Raw genomic sequence first — 15,304 nt, forward strand, 5'->3', positions numbered from 1 at the left:
TAACTTCTACTGCTATATTAATCTGGACATCAAAGCATAAGGATATTATATGATTTGTTCTAGATGGTGGTGGTCAGGTTTTGGGCTCCATGGGCCGGGTGAGTAGCGTGGGGTCAGTCCACAGGCTGGATCAGGCCCCACATTGCCTCCTCTTGGCTCTGCATCTAGATCTGACCCCGTACCACCTCCACCTACCACATGTATTCGTACTAGGCCCTGCATACTGGGACTGGATGCTACATGCCCAATCTAGTGTACAGGGCTGCACTATCCAGCCCACAGCGCTCCCTGTGGGTCTGGAAATTTGGCACCGGGGAATGGCCACCATTCCCCCATCACCAAATTTTTTGACCCTTGATGGTCAGAACCCATGGAAACTGGACATGCATATACAGGAAATAACAGCAGCATCCAGTTCTAATATCTTTTGTGGCCTAAACATCTGAAATATACCTAATTTAAACAAAGAATCAAACTCTATAATTACTTCATATGATGAGTTAGCTGTCTTATTGACTTAATTTCTGACAAACAGCAGGATTTTATTAACTCTAGTGTCTAGTGTCCATAAAATATTACTTTATTCAATTAGAAAATACTTTACCTGTATGGATTGGAATTTGGAGTGATTAATTCAATAATATGAATCTCTCTTTCTTGGCCTGTATTAGACAAAAGGCATCCTTCTGCCATTTTTGGCTGAAGATAGCCAGCAAGGTAGTTAAGAGAGAGAAAGTTCTTTTCAATATTACATGTGGGAGGAAACACTTGATCTGGAGGGGAAAAAAACAAAAGAAAACACACACATGTACACATATATACAAATACATAGATAAGTGCACTTTCCATTTAAATACAGCAGTATGCTTAGGAACATAGTACAAGAAGGGACTGCCAGGATCAGGGAGTTCAGTCCCCAGAGAATACAGGCAGCCATCTAATATACATTTGTCCATAAAGGTCCACAAGAACAACCTCTTTGGCTTCTTCTGCACATTACAGTAACAAAGCACCTCTAATATCCCTCTACCAAGATTCAGATCTTTAGGGGAAAAACCCAAAATATAAAACTCAGAAAGGACAACAGACACAATGGTGACACCAATACCTTGTGGCTCTGTAATGATCTGGAATTATTCAAATAAAATCTGCCCAGATAATCCTAGAAAGTGAACACCACTCCTACTACAGAAGAATGAAAAAAATGGTCTTTGCCAATTCAATGCTGGCAAAAAATTACTTCTTTCTGGTAAAGATTCCTGATTCATGGTGATGGGAATCCTATATCATGTGTATGGACAATAAAAATCAATATAATCTTTAAAAATGAGGGTCAAGATTTTAAGAATACAGGTTGTTTCTGAAGTAAAATATGCAAATGATTTTAAATTCATACAATTTCCATTTGCTGATTGAGTTTTTCATAATAGAAAACCCAGAAAAGAAACACTTGAAAGCAGGTGCACTGGAATGTGAGGTATAGTAAACTTCAAAGGAATACAGTATTGATAATCTGTGGCCTGTTCCTTCAAAAAGATTTTCTCTTCTGAATCTAACAGAAAACTTTTAAAAAAGCTACCATCAGAGCAATATTTTCCTTCCCTCTGAAAATGTGCTCTCTCTCATCACTAGTAACACCTAAGATTATCGTTAGTCAATGAAATCAGAGAAAATATTTTCAGTTCTCATATTCTGTGCACTTGGCTACACTCTGTGTAGTTAGCGCCAGTGTTTCCTATACATGCACTCCATTTCCCCTATGAGTGGGGACTTTCCTACAGCAAAAAGGAAGGGGAAAATATTTTTAAATATGGAAATTGTGTTTATAAAACACAAACATGGAGGAAGTGATAGTAGGGCAGATTTGGTAAACAGAATTACTTTCAGTGATGATCACTTGGGTCTGTGATACAAAACAGAAGCAATTGTCAGGAGGATGACATTTTTAAATTAGTTCTATAAAACTTCACCACTCCTACTATCAGTTTTTCCATTTGGAAATAATAATACCCTGCATGTCTATGAGACCCTTCATTCAAAGACACAAAGACGTTTTACCATATGAATTAATCCTCAATATACCCAGTGAGACATAGGCAAAGTGTGGCATAAAAGAACCAAGTGCCACACAGATCATACATGAAGTCTATAGCAAAGATAGAATTAAACTCCTGGTTCACAGCTCTTTGCTTTAATCAAAAGGGTGCTTTCCACAATCAGGATACAAGATAATCAACAAATGAAGCAAATGCGGGGCATTGTACAAGCTAAATTGTGGTCAGGCAAATAGAAACTAAACTGAAACCACTTTTAATGTCTGGTTTTCTAAACCAAACTGCTTTTGGTTTGGTACCCAATTTCTTGCAGAGACTGGACATTCCTTCAATTCCTAGGTATTGTGTGAACAGCTAGAGGAGTCTCCTTATCCTCATTCTACATGCAATGGCCTTTGACTATTAACTTTACTTTCTTCTCTAGAGAAACCTCTGAAAACTATATGAGGCTATAACTTTTTCAGCTGCCCAAAAAAGCACTCCCCTAACATCTGTTATGTGCCCTGCCAGATGAGCCCTGAATATAGCTGCAATTCTGCCAACTCCTCCCACATAGCAGAGGACGGAAAATGATTCTGAGCTGACCCATACTGAATTCAAATTTATCTATACATACAGTTAATAGATATTTAATTATCAGCAGCAGCTCTGCAATACATTTCATGCCACAGAAGAACTGACTCTGAATATGTTGTGGATGATCACCACATGTGCTGTCATTAGCCATTGCAAAAGATTTGATTCCTGTTCCAAGCATCTTATTTAAGAGTCTGGAATTTTCAATCAGCCTGTTGCTCTTGCTGCCATCAGCACAGAGGCTCCCCATACAGGGCCTCTTCTCAATAGTACACTTCCCCTCTGCTGCTTATTTTAACTCCATTTCACTGGTTGTCCGACACATATGTGCAGTTTCTTCTTTTTCCTCCTAGTAAATGCTGTTTACTCTTGCCACAGTTAATAAACAGACCCCTGACTGTAATGGAAGTAGAAAAGAGCCCCATGCTATCTGTTGTTGATGATTACTTTTTAGTTTGGGGGCTATTTATTTGCTTAAGAGGTTCAATGCAGCGTTGTAACAATCTATTTAATGGATAGTTACTAACTAGTTGGCTGATGGCTTCTCTATTTTCCTCTAATTTCCAAACAACAGTACTGTACTATAGAATTTATTGTGAAGTATCAGGGAATAATACAAGGTCATGTGTGTCTGGTCAGAACACAGGGATGTCTTGGAGCAGCATTTACCACAGAGTACCTACCACAGCACTACATCGCAGCTGGCAACTGTCTTCATCTTCAGTGTTTGCCAGGTTGCTTGGATGAAGACTGAATATGGTATAGTGGGACCTGTAGTTTCTGTGGGCAGCACCTCCATTTTAAAGACAAGGACAGCTGCTTTCTGCTCCACTCTGCACAAATTAGGTGTTACCCTCAGCTTTCTGGCCAATGTGGCTCCTAAATTGGACACAGTTTGAGCATACCAGCTCAAAACAAAATACCCCTGGTATTAGGAGACTTTTTATGAATACCAGAGCCATTAATCAGTTATCACCTTGCCATGATAAACTGCTATTGCCAAGTACTTCTAATTCAGCAATAAAAATTCCATCCAACTGGAACTTGTATTTCAGTCTAAGGTTAGGAGGAAAGAAAAGTTAGGGATTTCAGACTAGGAGCAAGCTGAGGAGTCTTTCTTAACTCAGGGTTTTTGTTTTATTTTGCAGGCTGCTAGTTCCAAGTATTAGCGAGAGCTCAGAGTCTCAGTTTTACCGAGGGAAATTTAAAATTACTGTGAAAATACTGGTCAGCTTGTACAATTTTCTGTGTAAGGAGAATGAAGGGAAGATGGGAGGGGTCTTCACATGGCCAAGTGAAGTGAAGTCGTGGCAGCTCAAACAGAAAAAGGTAAACGTGATACCAAGTAATAATCCCCAGCTACTAAAACTCAATGGAAAATTCTGGGGATTTTATCAGAGAAAGACTTGGTATTAATTCAGTGAAATATATAAAGCAATAACACTGGAAACTATGAGGTATGGCACAATTCTCTACCTCAAATCCCTCACCTGCCTTCCCCAACTGACAAAAAATAACTAAAAGACAAGTGTCCCAGCATTTATGAAATTATTTCTCAAAGGATTTCTGGACTTAAAACCACCAACTACAATAATTAAGTAGTCTGACAAACAGTTTCTACACTAACAATATTCAACATGCCATTTGTTAAATAATGCCAACCACCCCTGGAGCTAGGGTCAGAAGTTTCAGCTTCAACACCAGCATGGTTCAATATTACCTTTCACCTAGCAGCAAACTTTTGCAGGATAGGGAATTAAAGTGCCTTTTACTATTGTGTGGTGCTGGTTGAGGTCTGTGTCGAGATTACAGGAAAGTGCTACACAAATCCTCAGCAGTTTGGTAATGCTAATCACAGTCTGCTTTATTCATATACATCTTACCATTCATTTCTGGTCCTCTCTTCATTTTCTAAAGCTATTTCAAATGCATTCCCTTGGCCTGAGCCCTCATTCCAGTCTGTTTAAACTCTCACTGTGCCAGTCTAATCTAGTCCCACTATATCCTTGCTGAATGGAATTCCCAACATTTGTATGTTCCTAGTCCTAATTTCTAGACATCCAATCCTTGACTCAGCAACTAGGCCTTCCTTGCTTCACAAGTGTGTTGGCTTAGTTCTGCATGTCGCAAAGGACCTAAACCTAAAAAGATCTTTCTTCTTCAGATGCTTGTTTTTCTTCTGTGGCCTCAATTTTCAGATCAAATGTATTCAGTTAAGCCCTGCACCTCCAAAGCATCAAGCTCTTCCTATTTCAGTTTCTGCCAACATGAGTAAAACTGGGCAGTAGCTTACCACATGAACAGCCCTAGTGAAATCAGTTTGACTTAAGTAGTAAGTCAGTATCAATAAAAGTGACAAAAATTGGCCACCTATGAAGTGCTGAGCACTACCAAATCAAACTGATGGCAATAGTTGAGGATGTCCATCTCTTTCCAGGAGCCAACAGCACCTTGCAGGATATGATGACGGGTCCAATCTTACTCATTAAAAGACTGAAATCTCTAAACCAGTGTAAGCTGCTTTTTTTTTTTTTCAAATTCATTATTTAGTTTCTTGAGTGGTTTTTTTGATCATGCTTTGCAATAGGGAGACAGTTTCTAATGGGTCTTCTCAGGGGGATCACAGAATCATAGAAAATTAGGGTTGGAAGGGACCTCAGGAGGTCATCCAGTCCAACCCCTTGCTCAAAGCAGGAACATCCCCAACTAGATCATCCCAGCTATTGCTTTATCTAGCCAAGTCTTAAAAACCTCCAAGGATGGAGATCCTACAGCCTCGCTGGGTAACTTGTTGCAATGCTTTTCCACCCTCCTAGTAAGAAAATTCTTCCTCATACCTAACCTAAACTTCCCTTGCTGCAGCTTGAGACCGTGGCTCCTTGTTCTGTCATTTGTCACCAGTGAGAGCCCAGCTCCATCCTCTTTGGAACCAGCTTTCAGGTAGTTGAAGGTTGCTATTAAATCTTCCCCTCAGTCTTCTCCAGAGTAAATAAGCCCAGTTACCTCAGCTTCTTCTCAAAAGTCACGTGCCTCAGACCTCTATTTTCACTGCCCTCTGCTGGACTGTCTCCAATTTGTCCACATCTTTTCTATAGTGGAGGCCCTCAAACTGGACACAGTACTCCAGATGTGGCCTCACCAATGCTGAATAGAGAGGAATAAACATTTCCCTCAACTGCTGGTAACACTCCTACTAATGCAGCCCAGCATGCCATTAGTCTTCTTCACAATAAGGGCACACTCTTGACTCATATTCAGCTTATTGTCCACTGCAACCCCCAAGTCCTTTTCTGCAGAGCTGCTGATTAGTCACTTGGTCCCCAGCCTGTATCGGACCTTTTGGTTACTGTGCTGCCTGCTCTGAAGAAAACTGATTATTCATTCCTCTGTTCATTTGAGCTCTCAAGCCTCCTATCTTGCAGGGAGTTAAAAGATAGTTTGAACCCAAGATCCAAGTCAGCTTAGAGTTTTCAGCTTAAGCAAGAACTCTTGGAAAACATGTTTAACTTGGTTGCTTGCCAACATCCATCTTGTCTGGATATTCTTAATTAAATTGTGCCTTACAACATTTTTAGATCTGTTGCAAATGTCTTAGATATTTAGCTTATCTGACTTGAGATTTGCTAATTAGCATACAAAATTCAATGCAATTTGAGGCCCCTAATTGTTCATCTAGAATATGGACAACTACCACCTTGTATATGTTCCAAGAGCAGCAGTGAAGGCAGATTAGTTTAATACGCTAATAAATATATTTCTGAATGACTTTCTGGCATTAAAATCTTAGACTGGTGCCAAGTAGAACAGAAATCAAACAGGGAAATCCCCATAGAAATTTGGCAGGTTTTGGATAAACCCAAGACAACCATGTTCTGATTTTGGGGGGCAAACCTCTTGTTCAGGAAATATAGTGATCACATGCAGGTACCTAGGCAGGAATATTTTCTCCATATAGATTTTTTCCTTCTTCATTTTTATCTGCAAAAATTACCATGTGGAGTTTTACTTTTTTCCCCAGTTTTGCTGCTGCAAGACTTCTGAATTAAGCATCCACTGATTCTGCTAAATACCATATACCTAAATACTTGCTGGCTTTTGCTTCAAGTTTCCACTGATCTCTACTCTTCCTAGACACTGAACTGTAAGGAGCTTTTTCCTGGACAACACTGTGAACCATTTTTACAACAGCTGGGCACCATGGTGCTGTAAGCCTTCACTGACACTTTTTGTGTCCCTATAATGTTTACCCTGTTTTTTGTACCAATATTGTTCTAAGACTGTGATTATGCCTTCAGGGCAGTGGCATAACTAGGGTGGGGGCAACCAGGGCAACTAACACAGGTGCCAATTTTGGGGGTAGAAAGGGAGGGCAAAAAAAAAAAAAAATTCCTGCTGGCAACCATACATTCATGCCAGTGGCACAGTGATAACCAGAAGTTGCCACTGCCCCCTTGCTCCAGGCCCTGGGCCACATTGCTACACTGTTGCTAAATGAAGACAAAATTGTACAAAGAAAGATGAAGCATGTTCAGCCTTTTCTAATGCCAAAGACTGCATGGAAAATAAACTGCTACCCTCCACTCATCATTCAGATTGCTCCCTCAAAACTCCTTGCCTTTTTGGTGAAAATGTAGAGCATTGTGGTCAGAAAGATTTTCCTTGGCCAACATTAAGAACTTCCTAATGAGCTGATATACATGTGTTTGAGTGTTTTGTAGGGCAGCAGCACAATAGCAGCCGTTTTGAAACTGACCAGACTCAGAGACTAGGGACAGACATTCAAAAGCTTGAGCCTGAATTGATTCAACCTTTGCAGGTTAGTTTAACTTTCCTAGGTTGAACTGATCTGCAAATGCAAAGACATTCCCTTTGGACTGAGAAAACCACATGCCTTCAGGCTAGAAGCTGGGGGGGGTGCTAGAGCAGCCCTCCCTTTCCTTCCAGAGTAATGAGCTGAGAGGAGGGCATGGCCAGGCCTGGCAGGATGCTCTGGTTAAGGAAGGGTTTAAACCCCCACCCTGCCTGTGCAGTCCCAGGCTTTTCCCTGCTCGCTGCTCAAGGGACAGGAGTGTTGCCAGACCTCAGTCCCCAGCTAGCAGTCTGAAGCAAAGATGGGAGGGGGAAGGAGGGCTTCTTGTGTGCAGTGCATGCATCTGTTGATGATACTGAGCTTTTCAATCACCCTGCTTCTTCATACTGTCTGCAAACCAGACAGGTGAGGGAGCCAGCAGGGAGCTGAAAACAGCATTTAGCAGCCCATCAAGAAAACAAAAGCCTCGCTCAAGCTCATCTTAAACAGCTTTTTCCAAGGAAGGAACAGAGGGACACTGCCAGCTGACCAGTTGACTAGCTCCAAGGGGGCGGGGGAAACCCTGTGGCAGTCTCTGCTGGAGCTCCAGCTAGGGAGCAGAGGGGTGGGATCAGCCCAGGTCTCTAGAGCAAAGCATCTGGGATGCTGGGGGACTCCGGTTTAACTTAAACCGGGAACGGGTCTGGGACAGACATTTCATAAACCAGTTTGACTCAAATCAGTTAAGCCTGATACTAAATTCAACCATGTTTATCTTAAACCAGTTTCAGCCATTTTGAAACTGGTTTATGTACACTGAGCTTATGTTCTGTTACAGGTTTATACCAGTTTCTGATCACTTAAACCAGATTGTGTGTAATGCCTGTCCCTAGCCAGAGAGTGCAGGGACTTCATCTAGAAGAAAGAAATAGTTCACAACCTTCTAACCTAGGCTGACTCCTTGGGGCTATAAAGCATAAACACATCCAAGCTTTCTTTTAAAAAGTTACAAGGAAGAAAACTCTTTGTCCAAAACAGAGTGGGTAGGAAAGGAGCCTTTCTAGCTTGTCTAAAATCTCCCCTAACTATGCAGTTGGTCTTACAAAATATATCACCCCTAAAATATCCTTGCTTCTAAGGAAAAAACCCTACTTTTCTGTTTAAGGATCAGTCTTTTAACTGAATAGTGCAGATGACTGGATAACCACTTGGAGCAACTTCTGATACATCTGATGCTTCTAAGATTCTTGCTAAAAATTTCAAATTTTGGTGTATAACATTAGATGCCAACATCTTTATACTAGTACCAAAATACCTGGCCTGATTTTCAGGTTTGTTGTTTCCCTCCTCCAACATATCCATTAACCATGCTACTATTCTAAGGGACTGAAAGCTGAATTTCATGATTAACATGCAGTATGCAGAGTATGATTATTTTATATCTTACTATTTGGCCTATTGCTCTGTTTTGTAAAAAAATTACCTTCTCCCACTTTGATGTAAATGTTTCTTGATATTTTGAGTTCAGTGAAAGATGTGACTGCTCCATATTCCTTTTGGGCCCACTGTAACAGATGTTCATTTCCTTGAGGGAAAGGCTTTTCTTCTGTTTCTGCTGACAAGGAGAAATTTCCTCTCTCAAAGTGAACAATGGAACCTGCAGATACCTAAATCGGAACAGAAATATACTTTTATTGTGACATATTTACCTGGTACAGAACTATATATATATTTTAAAAACATTTAATCTGCCATAAAGAAATATGTTCTTTGCAGGTGAAAAAGGAGTATTTACTTTATTTGCATGTTTTAAAATGTTTAAAGGACATTTTTAAAAACTGTTCAGAAACCATGTAATCATTTTAAATCACTACTAGTCTGAAAGAACATGAGGTCATGGGCTTCTGTGTTAGCCTATAGGTTCATTGATAATACCTCATTGGGTGAAAATACCCTTCTTTAGAAAGGGAAATCCTCTATTAGTGCATTTTTTTTGACAGGACTGTATGTCTGAAGGCTTGAAATGTTTGGTCCAAAATTTAAGAAGAATGAGTCATGCATTTTTAGAGAAATGTTTATAAATATATTATACTATCTTAGTCTCAATGGGGAAAACTAACACCTCACTCACTCTATTTACTATTTTAAATGCCATACAACACACCGATGTGGGAGACCCTGGGAATTTTCAAATCTATCAGCTACAGAAAACAGGTTGAAATGAAGAGGAAAAGTCCAATTCTGTTTAGCTCTACCAGTGAAAGTCAAAGCAACTCCAGCAGCTTTAATGTACTAATACTGATGTCAATGAGGCAGAGAGGGAATTAATGTCCACATTCTCCTTTACATTGCAGTCTGTTGTGTGCTGCATTGGTGCTAAAAAGCAGCCCTAAATCCAGCATTATTAGTATAAGAAAGATCAATCCAGTGTAGGGGGATCCTCTGGTGGTATAGAACTGGCATAGCAACCCCTCTGCTATCCCATCTACCCAGAGATGATGTATGAAGTATGGCCAGCACTTCCTGCACTAAGCAATACCTGGCTGTTGTCCAGGTACCCTGGGGTCACTGACCATGAGCATTCATACACCATTCTAACTTGCATGTTAAAACTGAATTGGAACATAGCTAACTCAGCTTTCAGGGAGCAGAAGGCAGTTGCTTATCATTAAGCTTCACTGTATGCTCCTTGAATGCAGTTTAGGAGCTTGTCTTGCTCACATGCTCTACCCATGTTGGTCATCCAATCACAGTTTTCAGCCAAAACTATGACATCAGATCAACTGAACTGTAAATTTAAAGGAGGAAAGTAAGGGAAAATTGATAATTTTTCTTTCAAATTGTGATACCTCTGTGCAGAAAGGATTACATCATAGGAAATTTCCTCCTGTGGGAAAGCAGAGAAGTCTCTTATGTAGGAGCACAGCATAGCTCAGCAATGATAAGGCAAAACATATATTTAAGATTTTTCAGACAGTATATTTTCTGTGCCAGGATGACCAGTACTTGCAAAGATACAATATGCAAGTCCTTAATATACCCCAGACAATTAAGTCAACAGGCTATTGGTCCAAATAATACATTTTGAATGAATTGGGAAACACTTAGCTGACTTCATCCAAAAGGATGTTGACATGTTTGATAATAACCCTGGATGAATTTCAGTGGATAAACTGTGCTGAATTTACGTTTAAAGAGCTAGCTCCTGGCAATATGATACAGCTCCAAGCAAGAAGCAGCACGTTCTTGCTTTGCCCTTGTAGCAGCCTGGGAAGGAGACTGTGATTCCAGGAGTCTCAGTCTCCCTCCAAATCTGACTAGTTGAGGAGGAAGTAAAATGCAACAGTTTTTTATGGTGTGTGTATAACAGAAACGCTGCTAAAGATGTCCAAAGGGAGGAGACCTGTAGAGTCTCTTCCTTTCCTGCCTGGCTGGGTGGGGAGAGAGCCTACTCCTCTCTGGGCACCAAGCAAGGTAACGGGTAGTGTATTATGACTTTCATCCCCTTTCAACCACACACAAGATGGCAGCAAGAAAACACATACCTGATCATTCATATTGCCGCGATATTAGAAGCTTTTGCTGCAACTCATATGGCACCCTTCATTAATGGAGGGCAGCAGTCTCTGAGCTGAGTCTAAAGCTACTAAAAGTTATAATCAGAGTAATGAAGAAATATATTTTTAACCTAACTGCATATTATCTATGCACACGCTGTTCCAGAACAAAATTTATATCTGACTAGATTTATAAACAGCAAAAGGCACCAAACTAAAAATTTATTCCCTTGAATGAACTAAGTCAGTTAACTTCACAAACATGAAACATCCACCACTGCAAACCAACAGCAACTAATTATTCACTTTCTTGGAACTATTGTTAACATTACTATTTTAGGACATTTCAAATCAGCCTACTAAGAATACATAAATGGTTATCAAAATGCAAATAAAAACCTTGAAAAACCTCTTGCATCCTCAAATGCGTCATGTCCTTCCAGAATTCTTCCATGTGTACACTGATATTTTCTTAGTATTTTCAATAATTAATTAATTATTACAAAGGCACACAAAACAGACCTTGAGCTCTTCTATTTTTAAGAGAAAAGCCTCTTGCATTTCCGAGTTTTCTTTGACCAAGCCTGTCACAGAAAACAGCTTAGCATTTCTTAATCCCATTGCCAGAATAGTTTTTAAAGTTTAGATTAACATCAGTTTCAACTCCGGGTGACAATTTTTGTTTGTTTCTGGTCATACAGCTATCACAGTACCTTGTTTTATGAAAATGTTTTATTTAGTATAACACAAGATGCATCATTTTAGCACACTTCTCAAGTGTCACAGCAAGAAAATGTACTCTGAGAGCAAGAACACAGGACACCCCCTCCTCTCCCGACCCCCTTCCCCCACCAAATGGCCACACCTTAAATTTCAGAGAGGCTGAACACTAGCATCTCCCATTAAAGCTGGTCTACAACAGGATACCAAAGTCCTAGGTATCAACAAGCAGACATGACATCAACACAGAACAGTAAAAGTTACTGAAGGGGCAATTCATTTTATAATGGACATTTTGAAATTCTCTTGGAATTTGGGCCAAATTTAACTCCAGGTAAAACTCCATAAACTTTGATTCATTTCTAGTAAGGATTAATTTGATCTGCCACATCTCAAAGATGTAAAGAATTATGCAGACCCTTAGTCATGAGTAAATGAATTTCTGTAGTTGCTTCATATGAAGTTGAATACAAACCTGTTACAACAGATAGCTATCAGAATCATTTTAAAGATTAGATATTTAGGGAAAATATCTCATGCAGAAGAAAAGGCAAGGAGCCCTTTTGGATACTGACGTTAGAAATATATTAAATGGTGTGAGCTTTCAGTAATACACTTCATTTTCCACTTAAGTTTCATATTGTTCAGTGTCTGTTGACTAAACAGGTATCCTCCTATTAATTCATTTGGCTTTCAACTTACTCGCTAATTAAAACTTAAAACATTTTGCAGGATTCTGTGGCATGCCGAACATCTTCCTGTGAGAAAGCTCCTGACAATGAAATTGAACGATTCTGAATCTCAGTAGGAATGAAGAAAAGGACAGAATGGAAAAGAACTAGCAAGTTTGAGGGCCTAGAATGGGGTGTTAGTTTGTCTTAAAATAAATAACAAGCTTCTCATCACTTTAAGTACAAAAAAGTTTGTATTTGAAATCCTGGTATCACTACCACATTTTCACAAGCAGAGCAGAGCTCTGCAGTCTTTGCCAATGTTGAGATTTTTACTACAAGGATTTAAGGCTAGGTTAAGCGAGCCAAACACATTATTTTTCCTGGACTGGATTCAATGAACTCTTCCAAAAAGAGGCAACCATCAATTTGTTTCAACACCTGCCCTTGAACGTTAACTACTTACTCTTCAGAACAAATCTTTCTGAAAGCAGTTCATGCTTCAAAGGGCACAGGACATTCTGGTGCATTTGAATCAAAATGTGCATTTGTTTCCTCAGGAAGATATTTATAGTGTTTATCTAAGCTCTATGCAACCAAACATCTGATCCCTGTCATGTAACATACTTATCTTCCTATTCCAGTTCCTTTTTTATTGGCTGGTTTCATAGCTATAGAATAGAAAACAAGTATTCCTGCACTGCTACTTAAAGTGAGGGAACTCTCAAGGTAGATATGCCAAGTTAGGGAAATCAGTTTGTGAACCCAAAAGAAACTGGTGATGGTTACTAAGCCCTGTAGGGAAAATGTCTCTAAAGGCCCATTCAATTGCATCCCATTCTATCAGAAACCATCTGAAAAACTGCCCCCAAAATATCAGTGCTGGGGCTCAAACAGAATTTCTACAGAAAACAAAAAGATACCTGAGAAAAAGAGTTTGCATGGTCACATGCCACTATCTGGAAATGGTGTATGGGTTTGAGCAGGGAACCTGCATCAAAATGGGGACTGCAGCATGTGTCTCTGATCCTAAAAAAAAAAAAGCTTATATGTCTCTTACGAAAACCATCTGTCGTCACAGAAAATGCGCCCTTGTAATACTGCCAAAGTTCTTTTTCACTTGACTTAATTGATGATTGAGTAGCAGATGGGCAAGTTACAGGTCCTCAGGGGTAGCTCTGACTTGCATACCCAACTTGAAACAATTTAATAAATATTACTTTGGTGAATAGAAACACTTCACATGCTCAAGATAGTCCCTTCTGCTTTCTATTATGCCCACTGCTTATTTTCTGTCTCCTCTATACCTCCATTTTCAAACATATCAATCTAATGCTTGAGTACACCACAATAGGCACCTGCAGTACACCAAAGACATCTGCCAAAACCCTTAAACTCTCTAGATCCACAAAGCCTACCAAAAAGCCAAGTGGGGCAGATGCATCAGTAAAAGAGAAGCATTCTACATAGAATATAGTATAATCGGACCTACTGTAGGAGATGAATGGGTCCCTTTTGTGTCAGGCTCTAAATTTAAGTCACTGCCAGAACAGCCCCCACACAGCGCTGAGGTTTGCTGATGCTCTCCAACAGTATGCTTTGATGCACTTTCATCTCTTTACATAAACAAGGTAAAACCATAAACACAGCAATATCAGGGACTCTGAATCTAACATAAATATTTTCTTCCTTGTTCATAAACTTTAATTCATGATTTGCAAAACTGTTAATGTCTAGTAATGAATTAGAATCACTGCCCTTGATGATAAGTGATTAGGTTATAATAAGTGATTAGGTTATCTATGAATTTGGTTTGATGGTATCAAACAATTTTGAATCATATGCCAGCTTTGCATTGTATTTAACTGCTGCAGGGACAGAATTTCAATGTTTTACTATAAAACTTTTTATTTTTTTTAAAGTTTGCTTTGTGTATGCATAATCACCATTAACACAAATCTCAACATCTATTAGTCCTAGTGCTGAAAAGAAAGGAACTGAAGAATCTACATGGCCTTATCATGCATTTCCTCTGATCCTCAGCATCCAAGGGCTCTGGTGAAAATGAAGGATGCTCAACACCTTCTCAGGAGCACTCAGAACTTCCTAGGATCATGTGGTTATATTTTTGTGCATGTCCTAGAACAAAGGCCTGGGATTTTCCACCAAAAACACTGACATTCATTTACTTGAAATAGTGCCAAGGCAAAGTGCAATTTTCAAAGCTCTCATGGAAAAGTTAGTATAATGATTTATAAAAAAAAAAAAAAAAAGATTTCAACTTAAACAGGAAATCTGTTACTACAGCTTAGTTCTCTTAGTGGGTGATTATCTGTATTAATCACATGTACCTATTTGTGTCTTTAATCCCATTAATATATCCAAAAGGGCACAGTGCTAACGTTGTGCTTAAATCTATTCAGTTGAATGTAACGGGACTGATAACAACAAAATTAATCACATGAAAGCTTCCAGTAGATTCTATTAGAGAATATTTTCAATTTAGTGGAAAGAGGAGAATGAAAATATAACCATGCAAATCATAGCAACTGCAATCCGTTTTCCACTGGTACCTATGACTCAGTAACATAATCTGCTGCAATTTACTGTTTCCACTTCACCAGGGCCAGTTAGAGGGCCCCTGAAGTCCGCTCCCCACTTCTGTAATGTCCCATAAGTCACAGCGCCAGATTGATATAACCTAAGATGGCCATTGGTCCTGTTTAATACCAGACCATCCTGTTTTTAAACCCTTTGTCCCATCCATTTCTGAATGAGGAACAGACTGCAAAAAGTCCTGTTTTTCAATTAATTGGTGGAAATGCGTGTCAATTATTTTTTCTCGCGATTCTATTGGCTGTGTCTACAGGTAGGGTACTGCACAGCCAGGAGGAACAAGCTTTCCAGCCTGGGACAGACAGAGGTGGCTTTTTTGGG

The 15,304-nt window shown here is 39.5% G+C and overlaps 1 protein-coding gene across 5 annotated transcripts in view; it reads right to left on the bottom strand.

The window, feature by feature from the left end:
* Positions 1 to 15,304, bottom strand: part of TGFBR3 (transforming growth factor beta receptor 3) — a 198,949-nt gene that overhangs the window by 48,316 nt on the left and 135,329 nt on the right. For all 5 annotated transcript variants that reach the window (XM_090046671.1, XM_090046672.1, XM_090046669.1 and 2 more), the window contains 2 exons: positions 8,903 to 9,086; positions 605 to 773 (listed from right to left, as the gene is read on the bottom strand). In XM_090046671.1, the coding sequence (XP_089902797.1) occupies positions 605 to 773; positions 8,903 to 9,086 (353 nt within the window). The remainder of the gene's footprint in view (positions 1 to 604; positions 774 to 8,902; positions 9,087 to 15,304) is intronic.

This window comes from Crocodylus siamensis, chromosome 5 (genome assembly GCF_052110815.1).
Source record: "Crocodylus siamensis isolate JL-2025a chromosome 5, ASM5211081v1, whole genome shotgun sequence".
Classification (NCBI taxonomy): domain Eukaryota; kingdom Metazoa; phylum Chordata; order Crocodylia; family Crocodylidae; genus Crocodylus; species Crocodylus siamensis.